A 14012-nucleotide genomic window follows, 5' to 3' on the forward strand; every position below is an offset into this window, starting at 1 on the left:
GTTTCACGCGGCAAAATGAGACTACCCCACCCATGCTCATATCACTTTTTGATCAAACCCCACCCTGAATTTTCCCACGAAATTACCCCCATGATTATGTGCAACTATTCGTGAAAGGATGTTATGACCGGTACCTCACTACTCGCAGAGAGGAAAGTTTGTGGAAATTTGAGTAAAACTTTGTACTGGTGATTCAGGAGGGTATGCACCGAGTAGCAATGTTGGGGAGGTATAGTTGCTGGAGATGAGGAGCAAGCAGAGAGTGACACAAGATGAGAGGTACACTATTGTTCTCTACACGATTGTTCTCTACATGTTTCTAGACGTTCTATCATCGATGTCTCAAAGAGTAGTTGGTTGCACCAAGTGACATCGAAGGCATGATTATAAGTGCAAGAAGCAACGGAGAAGTTTGTGTGCACTTTATTGACCTTCAGCCAGAGGAAGTACCAATGCAGCCAAAGCTTGAAGGAATAAGAGAAGCTGGAATGAATCGAGAATCTCGTTTGAAATTTTCAGGCGCACAATTCAAGTTTTGGATACAATCCGGTTTCGCCTTTAGCATTGTTTATTGAAAAGACGGCAATGAAGACTGGGGTCAAATTTTTGCCACGCATCAAAGCGTCGCAAAGTACAATCTTATGTCAACATGTAGCGATGGCACGTGCAAAATGCTTTCCCAATTTAAATCCTGCAGCAAACACGACCGAGGAGATTTGAAATTAGTCACTTCTTGTCGCTCAAGGGTTGTTTCTGTCCTTTCGCATTCTCTATTCTTATTAAGTCTGATGAGCAACTAGACGTTGGGAGCATTATGCACCTTCCAAAGTAGAACGAAAAAATAGATTACGTTGCCAAACAGAAATTTGTGACACTGAATCTGACCAAGATGGGTAAATTATCTTGCTGTTCACTGTCAACTTCAAAAAGACATCTTTTTCATAGTCTTTTGCCTCTACGAGTTCAAGTCGACCTTTTTTTTCAAATTTTTTTTTGGTTCAAGTGGACCATCGACCTCAGATCACAAACATGTACATTTCTATCCTCATGTTGCTCAATGCTTCTGTCGTTTTCTCTTTAAATCTGACTTCTATCAATGACCTTTCCATCCACGCTTCCTCCCTCCCTCCCTCCCTCCCTCCCTCCCTTCTCCTTTATCACGAGCTGGGATATATGTGCAAACATACCAGCGTTGTCTTTTCCTATACAGTACCTCTGTCCCTCCTTTTCCTCCATCCACTCACACCGCATCTCAACAGAAATGCACTTGCGGACCCAACTCATTACATCGTATCACGAGCCATGATGCCATTTGCTTTTTCGTGTTTGAGCATCAGCTCCTATGTCATACTCGTACATGCGCTCCATCTGCAGAATACCTCAGCCTCAGTACCCATGCCTTCTGTCACGAACACTACCCATCCCCTTCTCCCCTGCAAATCTTCCCATATTTGCCCCCTTCCCCTTTAAGCAAATATCTTAACGACCTCACATGACACGTCTCATGCTTCCCTTCTGAGCTCTGACTTCTGCGGACGTGACACCTGTGACCTGGTCATCAACCAGGGGGCGAGACGCCCTATCCTGTGGAAGCAAAGGCCCAAGGTATGTATCTGAGACGTCAGAACGCTGCATTAAAACAACGTTCCGGATACTTTACAGTATCTGCAAACGATGGATAAACCCTCCGTTGTAATCCGTGTCAGCGTCACTCAGAATCCTAACCGCATGCTGACTCAGTCACTTTAAAAAACGCTATTCAGTGGAAATGAGACAGCGAACCCGTGACTGCATCCTTAACACCCCACGTTTTACCTGAAAACTACCCCACCTTTTGTCCGCCCGTCAATCCACTAACAGGCTAGAGTACTTTTACTCATCAAAGAATACTCTTAATCTTTACTGCGAAATCACCTGCTCCGGTAGGACCCACCGTCAGATCACTCAACCACCCACCCTTCTTTTCGGTTTCTTTTCTAGGAAAGAGGATGGGTCAGTATCGCATTTTCCTCACCACCCCTAGTACAATTTTCGGCAACTTCAACCAATCGTTGCATGTTTACTAGTACATTTACGGGGGAAACTTTACCACCCTCATTGGCTGACATTTTACCCCACCCATCCCCCTACTGTTTGTCGAGTGTAAAAATGCTCGAAGTGGAGGTACCCCATCAATTTACATACTAACTCTCTCTGTTAAGTACCGGTTATATAGCCCTCAAATTCATACAGATTCTATACATACCCCTACTCATATGGAAGCAGGCTTTGTACCCTACCTTCCTGCCAGCTCGCTCATCGCTACCCCTTCCGCTTATAGAAATTCACATGACCATCATGGGGAACCCCGCCCCATGTACTGCAATTTCTACTAAGGGTACCCCCACCCCTGTACGAAATTCCAAAAGTCTCAATTGTACACCACCCCTGGTACTACCACCCCACCCCAACTCACAGCAAATTTACAACAGCATCTGACTGAAATGGGTTTCAGCCTTTCAGCCTTCCGCCCGGATAACCCGATTGACCACCCCCACCATCAATTCCACCAATTTGGGCCTTTAGTACCCACCCCATCCATTTCTGACCCCCTTTGAACTACCTCACGGTCTGACTCGTGTCCCCTTTCCGGTCCTCCGATTAAGAACTCTCTTATCAAGATCTGTACCCCCACCCCCAGTTTTAAAAGAAATCTTTTCAACTCGAGGTACTCAGAGCAATAACGTAGCCAGAAAAGGGGTACTATCCACCACCGGTATATACCACTACCCTTCCATTCTCCGGGGAACACAATCAGTTCCTTCCTCAGCTCACGTCCGCCCCCGCCCCCCCCCTCCCCTTCCTCGCCGCTCCCTACCGCTCCTCCTTCCCTCGTCGTTCTACAGTCATAAGCTTAACCTTCTTGAACCCCCAACCCCGTTACCTTGTTCTCTGCTTGTACTTCATACCCTCTTCCTTGCGCCTCAATTAATTCACTTATTATCATACCACTGCACATACACAAACTGCAACCCACATAGGGTTATTTCATTTGCGAACATTTTGCAAGATGGGCTGCGGCTGCTCACACGCTAAGAATTTGGTGGATACTCCCGTGGCTTGCGCGCAGCGATCAAGGCGTGCAAGCATTGAAGTTCCAACCCTGTACGACCTAGGAGCACTTCTTGGGTCAGGCACGTTCGCCAAGACGTACAAGGGCAAGAGGAGGACCGACGGGTTCGATGTCGCGGTCAAAGTGATCCTGAAGAAACATCCCAACTACAAGGCGACGCTGGTCGAGAGGGAGATCGACATCATGAGCAGGATCCAATGCCCACGTTGCGTATCGCTCATGGACGTCATCGAGACACCCACAGCCATCTACCTGGTGGAGGAGCTGTGCACAGGTACTCTTGATGGCTCATGCGCTGTTCAGAGGATGTTCTGACGATTTGTCTGGAAGGTGGAGAGTTGTTTGAGCGCCTGATACAACTTGGCCATATCAGTGAGAAGGACGCCGCCGTTATTATCAAGCAGGTCATCGAGGGCATCGCGTACCTTCACAGCAAGGAGATCGTTCACAGGTAACGCATGCTGTTTGTGGACGTTGTTGATCCTTACCGCTTGCGTCAGGGACATAAAGCCAGAGAACCTCCTGATGATGTCGTCGAACTCCAAGTCGATGCAGTACAACATGGTGAAGATCACGGACTTCGGCCTCAGCTCTCTCAAGCACCAGGAGGACGACTCGATGACCACAGCCTGCGGGACCCCCGAATACATGGCGCCGGAGATGATTCATTGTGCATTGATCAAGGACAAGAAGAGAAGAGCCGGGCAAGGATATGGCGAGGCTGTGGACATCTGGGCGATTGGGGTTATCCTTTACATTATGATCTGCGGCTACCCGCCATTCTTTCATGAAAACAGAGCTGTCATGCTGTTCAACATCCAGCACGGCTGCTACAACTTCAATTCAGATGAATGGAGAGGCATATCCAAAAGGACTAAGGAGTTCGTGTCGCTGCTGTTGACCGTGGATCCAAAGTTTAGGCCGACAGCAAGCCAGCTTCTCCGCCATCCATACATCACCAACATCAAGACTCTCGACACAAGGAACCTCAACAGCACGGCCAAACTTTCCATGTACATGGAGACTCGTAGGAGCCGTAAGGTGAGGAAGATATTTTGCTGTGCTGCAACCGGAGGGTGGTTGACTGGATACGCAGGCTTTGAATGCGGTAAGAGCTGTGAAGAGGATGGAGATTCTTGTACAACACCCGAGCCCATCGTTCAAAGAAACGAGGGAGATCACAAGGTTGCAAATGATCGACCGCCTGAAATTGATTCAGAGCGACATCAACATTGAAAGCGACATCCACATCGGGGAGTTGAACATCATGTAGATCAAAGTGCAGGGTGTTCTCTTAGATGCGTGTACCATAGAAGCAACATGTCCTAACGTCAGATAGAACTCAGATGTATGTGTACAATAATATAAATGTGTAGATTCATTCTTCTTTACAATAAAATTACTCTTCTAAGACTCACAGAAACATGCTCTGCATGAATCTCAAGTCCCGATTCTACTTCTTCACTCCCCTCGTCAAGCTCAGATACAGAGCTACAGATGCGCCGATAGCAGCAACGACCACTGCCTGTCATTAGATAGGACTCAATGGAGGGGATCGACGATGTGCACAGGGAGGCGAGACCTGGACCCAAGGATTCCTGAGCGATGCTAGCCAATTCCTCCATGTGACGGTCCGCGCAAAGCTCATCACGATCTGCAGGAAGCTGAGAACCGGAGGAAGCAAACGTAAAGGATGTCACGTTGTTGTTCATGGCAAAAACTTCCACAGACTCCTTGAGGAGTTCTTCCTTTTAAAAGCGCAGTGGTGAACGAAAGGCTGCACTCATGGATTTGTAGATACCGTCTGGTCTTCGGACAGAACCAGTTCGTCATAGCTGTCTTTGTATTCTGAAGGCTTTGCTCCCCCCATAGCAAACACCGCTAACCCCTCCTCGCCCTGCTTGAGCGGTAAGGACTTCTCTCATGCTGGCATCCACCCGCCTCGTCCCTCACCCTGAGGCTTAGCATGGTAGAAACAGTTTTCTTGATCACTTTCCCTCCGAACTGCAGCAAAGAAAAGTCACAACGCCGCGTCCTCGTCTCTCATTCTTTGATTGTTTGCGCTGATTACCAGAAATGCCATGTAAAGGTGATACGAATATGCCAGCAGCAAGGCTGGGTCCTTCTTCTCGAGCTCAGCGATCCTGGCTAGGTACTTCTCTACCGCTGTTGTAGTTCGAACCAACAGGTGGTAAGAGTTCTAACTTAAGGGAATGTTAAACACCTTCATTCACAATTAGAGTCTTTGCCCAGTCCTTTCCCAAGAAGAAAAGAAGATCGGCCTGTAGTCACGTAGTTCACTAAGTCAACGAACTCGATCAGGGAAGATACCTCAAACGCTTTGGTCCGTCTCATCTTGTCCAACAGAGGGAAAACATGACCGACGTGTTCATTATCTCTGCATCGATCCATGGCAGCCTCCAGCTCCCTGTACACCATGTAGAAGCTGCCCAGCAACTTCGCGTAGAGGGCTCTGCGGAGCGACCAAGATGCAACAAACGGTGAGCCGACGAGCGAATGGTGGGATGGAGGAGAGAACAGACCTGTCTGTAAGGACGAGAGCAAAGTTCATGCTGGCCAGGCGGTCGGTCTTTCCGTGTATGCGCCGTGTGCTCTTCCTCATCCGCTCCGTGAGCCGCCCCGACGCCGTGTCGCTGCCCATATTGCTCCGTCGCCCTTAGGTGCAAGGTGGGTGGGGGTGGTTGACTATGAAAATGGGGGTAATCAAGGGGAAAAGTGGGGGTGGGGGTTAATGAAAGGGCTCGAGCTAATTGAATTATGTTACCCCGGGTCAGCCGGGCCGGGACTCCGGGTGAACAGGAGCCAAAGGGAATGAGGGCTCATAACCTTCCAATGATAAGTCTCATGGACCCCTACTTTGAAGAGAGATTGTAGGGTCATGGATAGGGGTGGTCTGTGAAGGGTGTCTCTTGAGGAAGGACATTGCGAGCAAGGGAGCGGGAGCAGGAAGAGGAGCAGGAGGGAATCGCTGATATCAGTGAGACAGAGGACAGAGGATGCTCGATTGCTGAGGAGAGAGGGAAAGGAGATGAGGTCGAGATCATGGTACTCCCGCCTCGCGCTCCTTGCTGTGACGCCCCTGCTGGTTGTGCTGGCCCTGGCGCTCAGCAGCCCACAGCGGGAGGAACCGTCTGAGCTCACAACGTATGTCCTGCCAAACAAGTACGACCAATCGGTGGAGAAGATGCAGGAGGAGCTGCAACGGGACTCCCTGCTGCCTGCCGGCGTGATAGGAGCTGCGCATCATGTGCTCAGCTCCATAGGAGGAAGGCTAGCGACGCTGCTGACGGGGTTGGGATCGACGGAGGAGCAGCGGGAGGTCAAGAAGATCTCAGTGGGGAAGCTCGACCATCTCCTTGACGAGGTGGGACATGGAGGATCGTCCTCGGCGGGAGGCTGAAGCTTGCAGTGCAGGTGGAGGACGGCACGATTAGTGTTCAAGAGGTGAAGGCTCGACTGGACTACCTGAAGGAGTCGGAGAAGTCGATCAGGGCACAGACAACCGAGCTCATGGCGAAGCTGCACCAGAGACTTGTAGAGCTCGCGCAGCAGAACGATGAGGTAAGGGCCTACCCCCCTCAGACTCCCGCTCCTTCTTAGGCCCCCCGTGCACCCGAACCTGCCTCGCTGCTCCACGCGTCGGTGACCTGCTGCTGTTCAGTTGGAACAGAGGATAGACAAGATCGCTCACTTGAGGGGCCCGCAGGGTCCTCCAGGGGTTCCAGGTTGCTTTGCCTCCCTTCAACTCACTCTCCATGCTTCGCCTCTTTGCCACCAACGTGTCTGTCTTTCTCTTTTCTTTCCCCCCTCCCTCTTCCCCTCCTCCTTCTTCTCCTTCCCTCTCCCCTCTCTCCTGACCAAAGAGTTGTAATTCGCAGGGCTTCCTGGACCTGACGGCATCTCCTACATGCCTGGACCGCGCGGAGAAAGTGGTCCTGAAGGGCCTCAGGGGGTGAGCTGCCTCCGCCTCCGCCTCCGCCTCCGCCTCCTTCTCTCCTGTTGACGCCCCGCAGATGCCTGGAAGGAATGGGGAGCCGGGTCCGCGGGGCCCGCGAGGTGACATGGGGGAACTGGGACCTCCTGGACCTCCTGGACCGCAGGGGATCAGGTGAGCGCTTGCGGAGGAGATTCAAGGGGGGGGTGGGGGCGGGGGGCGGGGGAGGGGAAAGGAGGAAGCGAGTGAGGCTGCTGGCAGGGGCCCGCAAGGGGCAATTGGAATCCCAGGAGCAGGAGGACACGAAGGGCCCCCTGGTCCTCCTGGAGCTGAAGGTGCGAAGCTCGATGCCTGTGAACGAGTAGGTGATGTTGAGTGCAGGTGTTATCGGACTCCCTGGGCCGCCGGGCCCGCCGGGTGGTCCTGGTGCGCGAGGAGTTGATGGAGTGAGCTAAGAAGCGTTGGAAGTCTCTGCCGGGGGATGGAGGATGGTGGGCAGGAGGGGGGGAGGGAGGGTGATAGAGTAGAGGAGGAGTGGAGGTGTGAATGAATGATACGATTTGAGGTTAGAAGGAAGAGGAAGTCGTGAACAGAGAGTTGTATCGTGACTGAGGTCGCATTTGAGAATTGGCTGCTTTGTTACAACACCTCGTCGTTAAATTTTCACGGACGGGTTGGAGGTAGCTCTAGATACCTCCTGCGATGGTCGGCCTCTCGTGGAACACCCAGAACTGTACAGCTCCGTCAGGTTCGAACCCCTTACATGGCAGGGAGAGGGAGGGCACGGAGGAAGCAAAGAGAGAGAACGGAGGAGGGCAAGTAGAGCAGAAGCTGATCCATCACCTTGGAGTTCACTTCGGTGTAGTGTCGCCATATGCGATTCTCGTCGAACTGCACAAAGAGTCACCTCAGCTCGCACGATGAGAGCTCAACCACCTTGGCAGTGACATGCCTCGAACTTCCCTCATACTCGTCCGCTGACTCCTGCAGAGAAGTTCAGCCATTCCCCTGCAGTTTGTTCCAGCCCGCCTCACCTTATTCATAGCTTCCAACGATGCATTACCATCCGCCCGCTCCACATAGACGCTCAGCTGCACGGGCAGGTCAAAGCGATCCCACTCCTCTTCGTCCCTTCGTCCCTTCCTCCCGCCTCCACTCCTGCCTCTCTGACTAACCCCCATTCCCTTTCCACCTTCTCCCCCTCCCCCCCCGTCTCGCACGCTCCTCCATCCCTCCCCTTACCTCGTCACAAAGTTCCAGCGCGTCGGGCTCGAACATCGCCTCGCATGGCATGTGGAAGTAACAAGTTCCGATCACCGCAAAGTCCCACTGTCCCAGCACAACCTCCTTGCAGCCTTCCAGCTGCTCCTGGTCCTCAACCACCCCCTCCCCCTGCCCGACAGCAAGGTACACCCCCCGCTGCCCCCCTTCACACCTCACCCAGGATGCATACTGCTTCTCCCCCGTCTTCAGCTGGAGGCAGACTTGGTCTGGGAACAGGCGCAGGGGGACTTTGCCGAAGTTCTGCACGACGACATGGAGCCCCAGCATGCTCGAGCTCAACGTGCAGTCGCTGGAGTGGACGCAGTTGACCCACATGTACAGGTTGTAGACCGAAGGCCCCGAGGCAGGAGCAGCGCGCTTCGAAGAACGGGAGAACCGGACGCCATGGAAGCGCTCGAACCTCTGGCTAGTCTTCGATCTGCTCATGGAGGATGCGAAGGGTGGGTACCTGTCCCCTGAGAAGCTGCTCGACGGCTGCCTGCAGCTCCTGTGCCACTGCGAGTAGATCTTCTTCAAGAAGCTGTTGCGCTCCGAGGCCAGGGGACCGCTGGAGTAGCGCACCAGCTCCTTGATCTGCCACCTCCTCTTGACGAGAGCTTGCCAGAACTTGTCGGAGTTTGTGATCTCACTCCACAGCCTGTTCACCCTGCAGCACTTCCCCAGCTCGAGTCCATCGTTGAGCCTGCCAAGGGATCAGAACGAGGGGCGCGCGGGAGGGGAGGGGAGGGAGGAAGCACCGGGAGAAGATCAAGTCGAGGATGTCTGCAGCAAGGAACCAGTGGTTCTCTCCTGCAGGGCGTGAACTTTCGAGGGATCGCTCGTGCACGCAGTGCTGGGAGAATTCTCCGAGGTCTTGAACCATGCCTGCAACAATGGCAGTCACTCCAACCAGCCGCCCATGGCATGTCAAGCAGATGAGCGAGAAGTACAATGAGCGGATTGAGACAGAGTTCGAAGAGGAGTGTGATTTAGAGGCAAAAAGTCCTTTGTCGTCAACTAGTAGATGCTCACTGATACAGAGAGGATCATGTAAGATGAATCTTCGCATCATTACAAATCAATCAACACGATAAGCAATTTCATCAAACTTCTTGAGAAATCTGCATACACAACAGCAAATGCGCCTATGTTGCAAGACTTGCAACTCAGTCCAGGGAGGAAACAAGACTTTGACGAGGACACATTAAACAACACCAGCATCGGGTTAGGATCGCAGGCTGTCGAGGATGACGAGGAGAAGGAGAGCAGGAGCAGGAGAAGCAGCATGGTGCGAGTGAGCGCTTGAAGCGTCTCAGAACCGCGAGCATGGAGCATATTTACAAGGGGACCCACAACCCCCACCCACTTTCATGATCACCCCCACTGACATGTACCCTTGAGAAATAACCCCTACCTACTACAACATTCCTGTACCCCTCATATTTCTCACAGTACCCATTCTGTAATAGATTCTTTTCATAGATATGTAGGGGTAATCATTTTCCATAACCCCCTACTTTTCATACCCCCCTACCCAAAGAAACACAAATCCTTAGGTCTACCCATACATACACCTGTATTCTGATTACTACCCCTCAGGATCCTCACAATGACCCCCACTCCAATTTGTTTTATCCACCTACCCAACTACCTACCTCCTACCCACCCTTCTGCCTATCACCCGAGCTTGACAAGAACCCCTCACCCCGATTTTAACACCACCCCCACCCTGTGTAGAAGTTAAGTGAAAAGGTGGAATAACCTCCTCCACCCACCCCCTCCACCCACCCCCCTAAATGAAAAACACCTCTGATTTTTCATGAAAAAGGACCGGTGATGTCGGTGTAACTGGAACCCCCCACCCCAATTATTCATGAGGTGTATCCCCTACACATGTTGAACCCCACAAAAATCAAGGGACTATGTGGGTAGGGGTGATCACCCCTACCCACATAGTCCAGGTCAGCGTCTTAAGGGCCAGGTCTTTACTAGCAGCCGTCCAGTAACTAGCTAGTAGTCTCGGAGTCTTGTGGCCCCTGGCCGGGCCCCGGGCCCCGGATGCTCAACGGCTGTTTGACCGTTACAGAATTCAACGGTAACAGTCGTTGAGATGGCGAGCAGGACGGGGCGCGTGAGGGAGGCAGGGGAGGAGAGGAACGAGTAGGAGGAGCAGGAGGAGGAGAGGATGTAGGGAGAGAGACTGTGCAGGAGAAGAAGAGCAGGAGAAGAAAGAGTATGATGACAGGGGATGGAATATACAGAGATATCAGAATGTGGTGGACTTGTCCGAATGGGAATATGGAGGAGCGTTCAGATGAGTATGACCGAAGACGCAGAGGAACGATGATGTTCGTTGATTGGAGATTGTAACGATGTCTGCAGAAACTAGAGGAGAGTGCCTCTAGAGTGCCTCTGGCCCTCAGTTTCTCTGCTCAACCTTCACGTATAAAATCCAGGACCCTTGTACATAACAGCAAACCACTGAATGACTTCAAAAGAATCGAAGAGGCCAGAGAGGAAGAGGAGAGCCAGAGAGAAAGATGATGTGAGACAGAAGTCGTGATACTTGGGAAATCTATAGGAGAGAAGTATTCCGGGTCCATGACCAAAACTGATCTTTTGTTCGCACAGCTTTAAAGGATGGCCGAAGAAGGGGAGCCGAGCGCTGTTGTACAGGGAGAGAACAACGAGGAGGAGGAGCGAGTCAACGGAGAAGCTGCCGCAGAAGCAACGAGTGAAGGTCAGGAAGCCGCTGCAGACACTGCCGAAGCATCGGCTGGTGCCGAGGGGGAACCCGCCGAGGCAGAGCCTGCCCCTTCTGCCGATCAGGACCCAGAAGGCTCAGGAGCTGATGCTGCCAAGGATGCCCCTGCTACGAGCGACTCCGATGCTCAGGGAGGAACAGAGGGAGGAGGAGGAGCAGAGGGAGGAGGAGGAGCAGAGGGAGGAGGAGCAGAGGAGGAGGAGCAGAGGGAGAAGGAGCAGAAGGAGGAGGAGAAGAAGGAGGAGGAAGGGAGGGGGGGGGAGGAGGAGGAGGAGGAGGAGGAGAGGGAGTGGGAGAAGGAGAGGAAGAAGCAGGAGCAAGAGACGAAAACAGGGCTGCAGAAGGTGAGGAACACGACGATGTGACTGGGGGTGGGGATGTTGATCGCAACGTACAGATCAAAGTGCGGTTGAGGAGAATGAAACCAAGACAACTGAACAAGTGGAAGATCAGGCAAAGGAGGGTGATGATCAGAATATCGGAAAGGCAGAGGATGATGCAGCCGAAGCTACAGATGGAGTAGCTGGAGCTGCTGAGGGAAGGGCGCACGAGGAGCAGCAGGAGCCGTCTGCTTCAGAGGAGGTGGGTGGAGAGCAGGAGGCTGAAGCCGAAGGGGAGGAAAGACAAGACCAGGGGGCCGACATGGGCTCGTTGGAGCTCCACGCTGCCTTCAGAGGGTCCATGGGGCTGCCGCACTCCCGCGACATCGAGGTCGACCTGGGGGACGGGACCCCCCCGGTGATCATCAGCCTCATCATAACGCGCGAAGACTACAAGAAGCCCTATTACGGGGGCTACAGGCACAAGGTCACCGGGCTCGAGTACCACCACGCTGCCAGCCAGACTGAGGCCCCGGCGAAGGCGCAGGGTAGCGACCAGAACGCTCCCAACAAGTTTCACCGGGAGACCCAGACGAAGGTGGCGAGCGAGAAGGCAATGCAGGCGGTGCGGGAGTGCGGGACGCAGATGGCAAGGGACGACCTGCACTTGGAGGACGGGGGCGACTATGTGATCGGTGAGGAGGGGAGAGGGGGGCAGGAGGAGGAAGAAGAGGAGAGAGAGAGAGGGGGAGGGGGGGGGCCAGGGGGGTGATTGAAGAGCTGACTTTGTGCGCATGAAGAACCGAGGGAATATCTTGACAGCGAGGAGTGGGAAAGAAGGAGGCTGGAGGCGACAGTTGTCATCCAGTGCTACACGCGCGGCATGTTTGCTCGCACGTTGGCTCGCAAGTATCGCTACGAGTTGGCGTACAACAAGCAGTACATGCTGGAGCAGCAGGTGTGCCTAGCTCCCCTCTGCCATGGGATCTCGGATTTGCTTCCCCTCCCTCTGTCCCCCTCTCCCTTTACCTCGTCCCTTGCTCATCGGATCGCAGGAGAAAGAAATGAGGGAGAGAGAGGCTAGGAGAGCGCGGGAGGTGGAGAGGAGGAAAAACCCTAAGACAGCCGCGGACTTTGAGATCTTGTACAATGAGCTCGAGCAGTGGAGGATACAGGAGACGCAGAGGATCGAGGTAAGCGCGGACAAGCTGTGGAGGAGGAGGAGGAGGAGGAGGAGGAGGAGCTCAATCGAATTTGCAGGTCAGTGAGATGAGCATGGAGGAGAAGCAAAACGCTCGCTACCAGCTGCTCCTCAAGGAAGTGAAACTCGTCCAGACAATCGACAAGGTCGTGCTTGTTGCACGCTTTACCTGAATACTCCCTCCTCCCTCCTTATTCCTCGTTCTCGTTCCTCCCTCCCCCTTTCTCCTTTCTCCTTTCTCCCTTATCCTCCTACTCGTTCTCATCCTACTGGTCGTCGTCACCGTCGCTTCATCCCTCCTCTCTCCTCTCTCCTCTCTCACAGCGAATGCAGTTGAAAGCGTCGGCTCAGAAGAACCTCAAGTCGGAGGCGATTATCAAGGAGCTCGAGTTCATGAGCAAACCAAAGCTATGGGAGCTCAGCGATGGTCTGTAACCTACTCCTCCTCCTCCTCCTCGTCTCGATTCTCTCCGTCCTCCCTCCTCCTTTTTGTCCGCCTTTTACATTCTTCTTTCCCTTCCGATCTTGGCAATGTTTTGCTCATTCATGTCTTCTCTCACGATCCGGTCAGGCACAGTGAAGGAAGTCATTACACCAGAAAACTCAAGGGCCAAAGAGCTAAGGTGAGGAGGAGGAGGAGAGAGGAGGAGGAGAAAGAGGGAGGATGGGGGAGAGAGAGGAGGAGAGGAAGGAGAGAGAGGAGGAGAGGAAGGAGAGAGAGGAGCAGGAGCAGGAGCAGGAGCAGGAGCAGGAGCAGGAGAGGAAGGTGGGAGAGGAGAAGGAGGAGAGAGGAGGAGAGCAAGAAGGGAGAGGAGGATGAGGGAGGAGAGGGGAAGGAGGATGGTACGACATGATACTGAAGTTCTTCACAGCGAATTGTATCACGGGCTCAACCTTTCGAATCTTCGTGTGGACGAGGTGAGAGAGAATGAAAGGATCAGAGCAAAGGGGGAGGAGGAGGCGGAGGGAGGGAGGGAGGGAGGGAGGGACGAGACGAGGGAGAGAGGAAGGGAGAGGGTGTTCTAACGGGCGAGCAGAGGTTGGACGTTCTCCTGCATGTCAAGTGGACTGTCAAGGAGTTCGAGACGAAACTGGCAAAGGAGCTCATCGAGCTCATCGACAGAGAGGCTGATCTCCTCAACAGAGGGAGGAAGGAGAAGGCGCTAGAGGTCTCCTCCTCTTCCCCTCCCCTCCCTCCTCTTCCCCTCCCCTCCCTCCTCCTCCCCTCCCTTCCCTCGTCTTCCTCTCCCCTCCCTCCTCTCGCCTTCTTCTCCCATTCCTCTTTCCATTCCCTCCCCCTCCTCTTCCTCTCCTTCCTACTTTCCTTATCCTCCCATGATCCCTCTCTTGTCTCTTCTCCCTCCTCCCTCCCCTCCTCTCACACTCCCTCCCTCCCC

The 14012-nt window shown here is 53.3% G+C and overlaps 5 protein-coding genes across 5 annotated transcripts; 3 read left to right on the forward strand and 2 right to left on the reverse strand.

The window, feature by feature from the left end:
• Positions 1-3049: 3049 nt before the first annotated feature.
• GUITHDRAFT_159999 (hypothetical protein) lies at positions 3050-4527 on the forward strand (the record flags this gene model as incomplete). The annotated part of the gene is made up of 4 exons (XM_005826688.1): positions 3050-3386; positions 3443-3563; positions 3613-4153; positions 4209-4527. The coding sequence occupies 4 exons, from the start codon at positions 3050-3052 to the stop codon at positions 4383-4385; spliced, it is 1176 nt and encodes a 391-aa protein (XP_005826745.1). The 3' UTR covers positions 4386-4527.
• GUITHDRAFT_154367 (hypothetical protein) lies at positions 4526-5787 on the reverse strand. The gene is made up of 9 exons (XM_005826689.1): positions 5656-5787; positions 5444-5585; positions 5337-5394; positions 5184-5278; positions 5066-5116; positions 4914-5009; positions 4813-4860; positions 4695-4766; positions 4526-4637 (listed from the first exon to the last, which is right to left on the reverse strand). Exons 1-9 carry the CDS (start codon positions 5772-5774, stop codon positions 4566-4568), a joined length of 753 nt encoding a protein of 250 aa, XP_005826746.1. The 5' UTR covers positions 5775-5787; the 3' UTR covers positions 4526-4565.
• A 374-nt stretch (positions 5788-6161) lies between these two features.
• On the forward strand, positions 6162-7432 carry GUITHDRAFT_114264 (hypothetical protein; the record flags this gene model as incomplete). The annotated part of the gene is made up of 5 exons (XM_005826690.1): positions 6162-6497; positions 6548-6694; positions 7012-7085; positions 7147-7241; positions 7329-7432. The coding sequence occupies 5 exons, from the start codon at positions 6162-6164 to the stop codon at positions 7430-7432; spliced, it is 756 nt and encodes a 251-aa protein (XP_005826747.1).
• A 321-nt stretch (positions 7433-7753) lies between these two features.
• GUITHDRAFT_114265 (hypothetical protein) lies at positions 7754-9213 on the reverse strand (the record flags this gene model as incomplete). Its single annotated transcript, XM_005826691.1, has 6 exons — positions 7754-7798; positions 7911-7958; positions 8004-8051; positions 8102-8158; positions 8310-9033; positions 9089-9213. The coding sequence occupies 6 exons, from the start codon at positions 9211-9213 to the stop codon at positions 7754-7756; spliced, it is 1047 nt and encodes a 348-aa protein (XP_005826748.1).
• A 2562-nt stretch (positions 9214-11775) lies between these two features.
• On the forward strand, positions 11776-13785 carry GUITHDRAFT_89024 (hypothetical protein; the record flags this gene model as incomplete). Its single annotated transcript, XM_005826692.1, has 8 exons — positions 11776-12109; positions 12215-12372; positions 12470-12607; positions 12675-12761; positions 12949-13042; positions 13187-13238; positions 13488-13533; positions 13653-13785. Coding segments are annotated over 8 exons (1041 nt in total), but the record flags the coding sequence as incomplete, so codon positions are not given.
• Positions 13786-14012: the final 227 nt, after the last annotated feature.

The sequence above is a fragment of the Guillardia theta genome (assembly GCF_000315625.1).
Source record: "Guillardia theta CCMP2712 unplaced genomic scaffold GUITHscaffold_73, whole genome shotgun sequence".
NCBI classification, from domain to species: domain Eukaryota; class Cryptophyceae; order Pyrenomonadales; family Geminigeraceae; genus Guillardia; species Guillardia theta.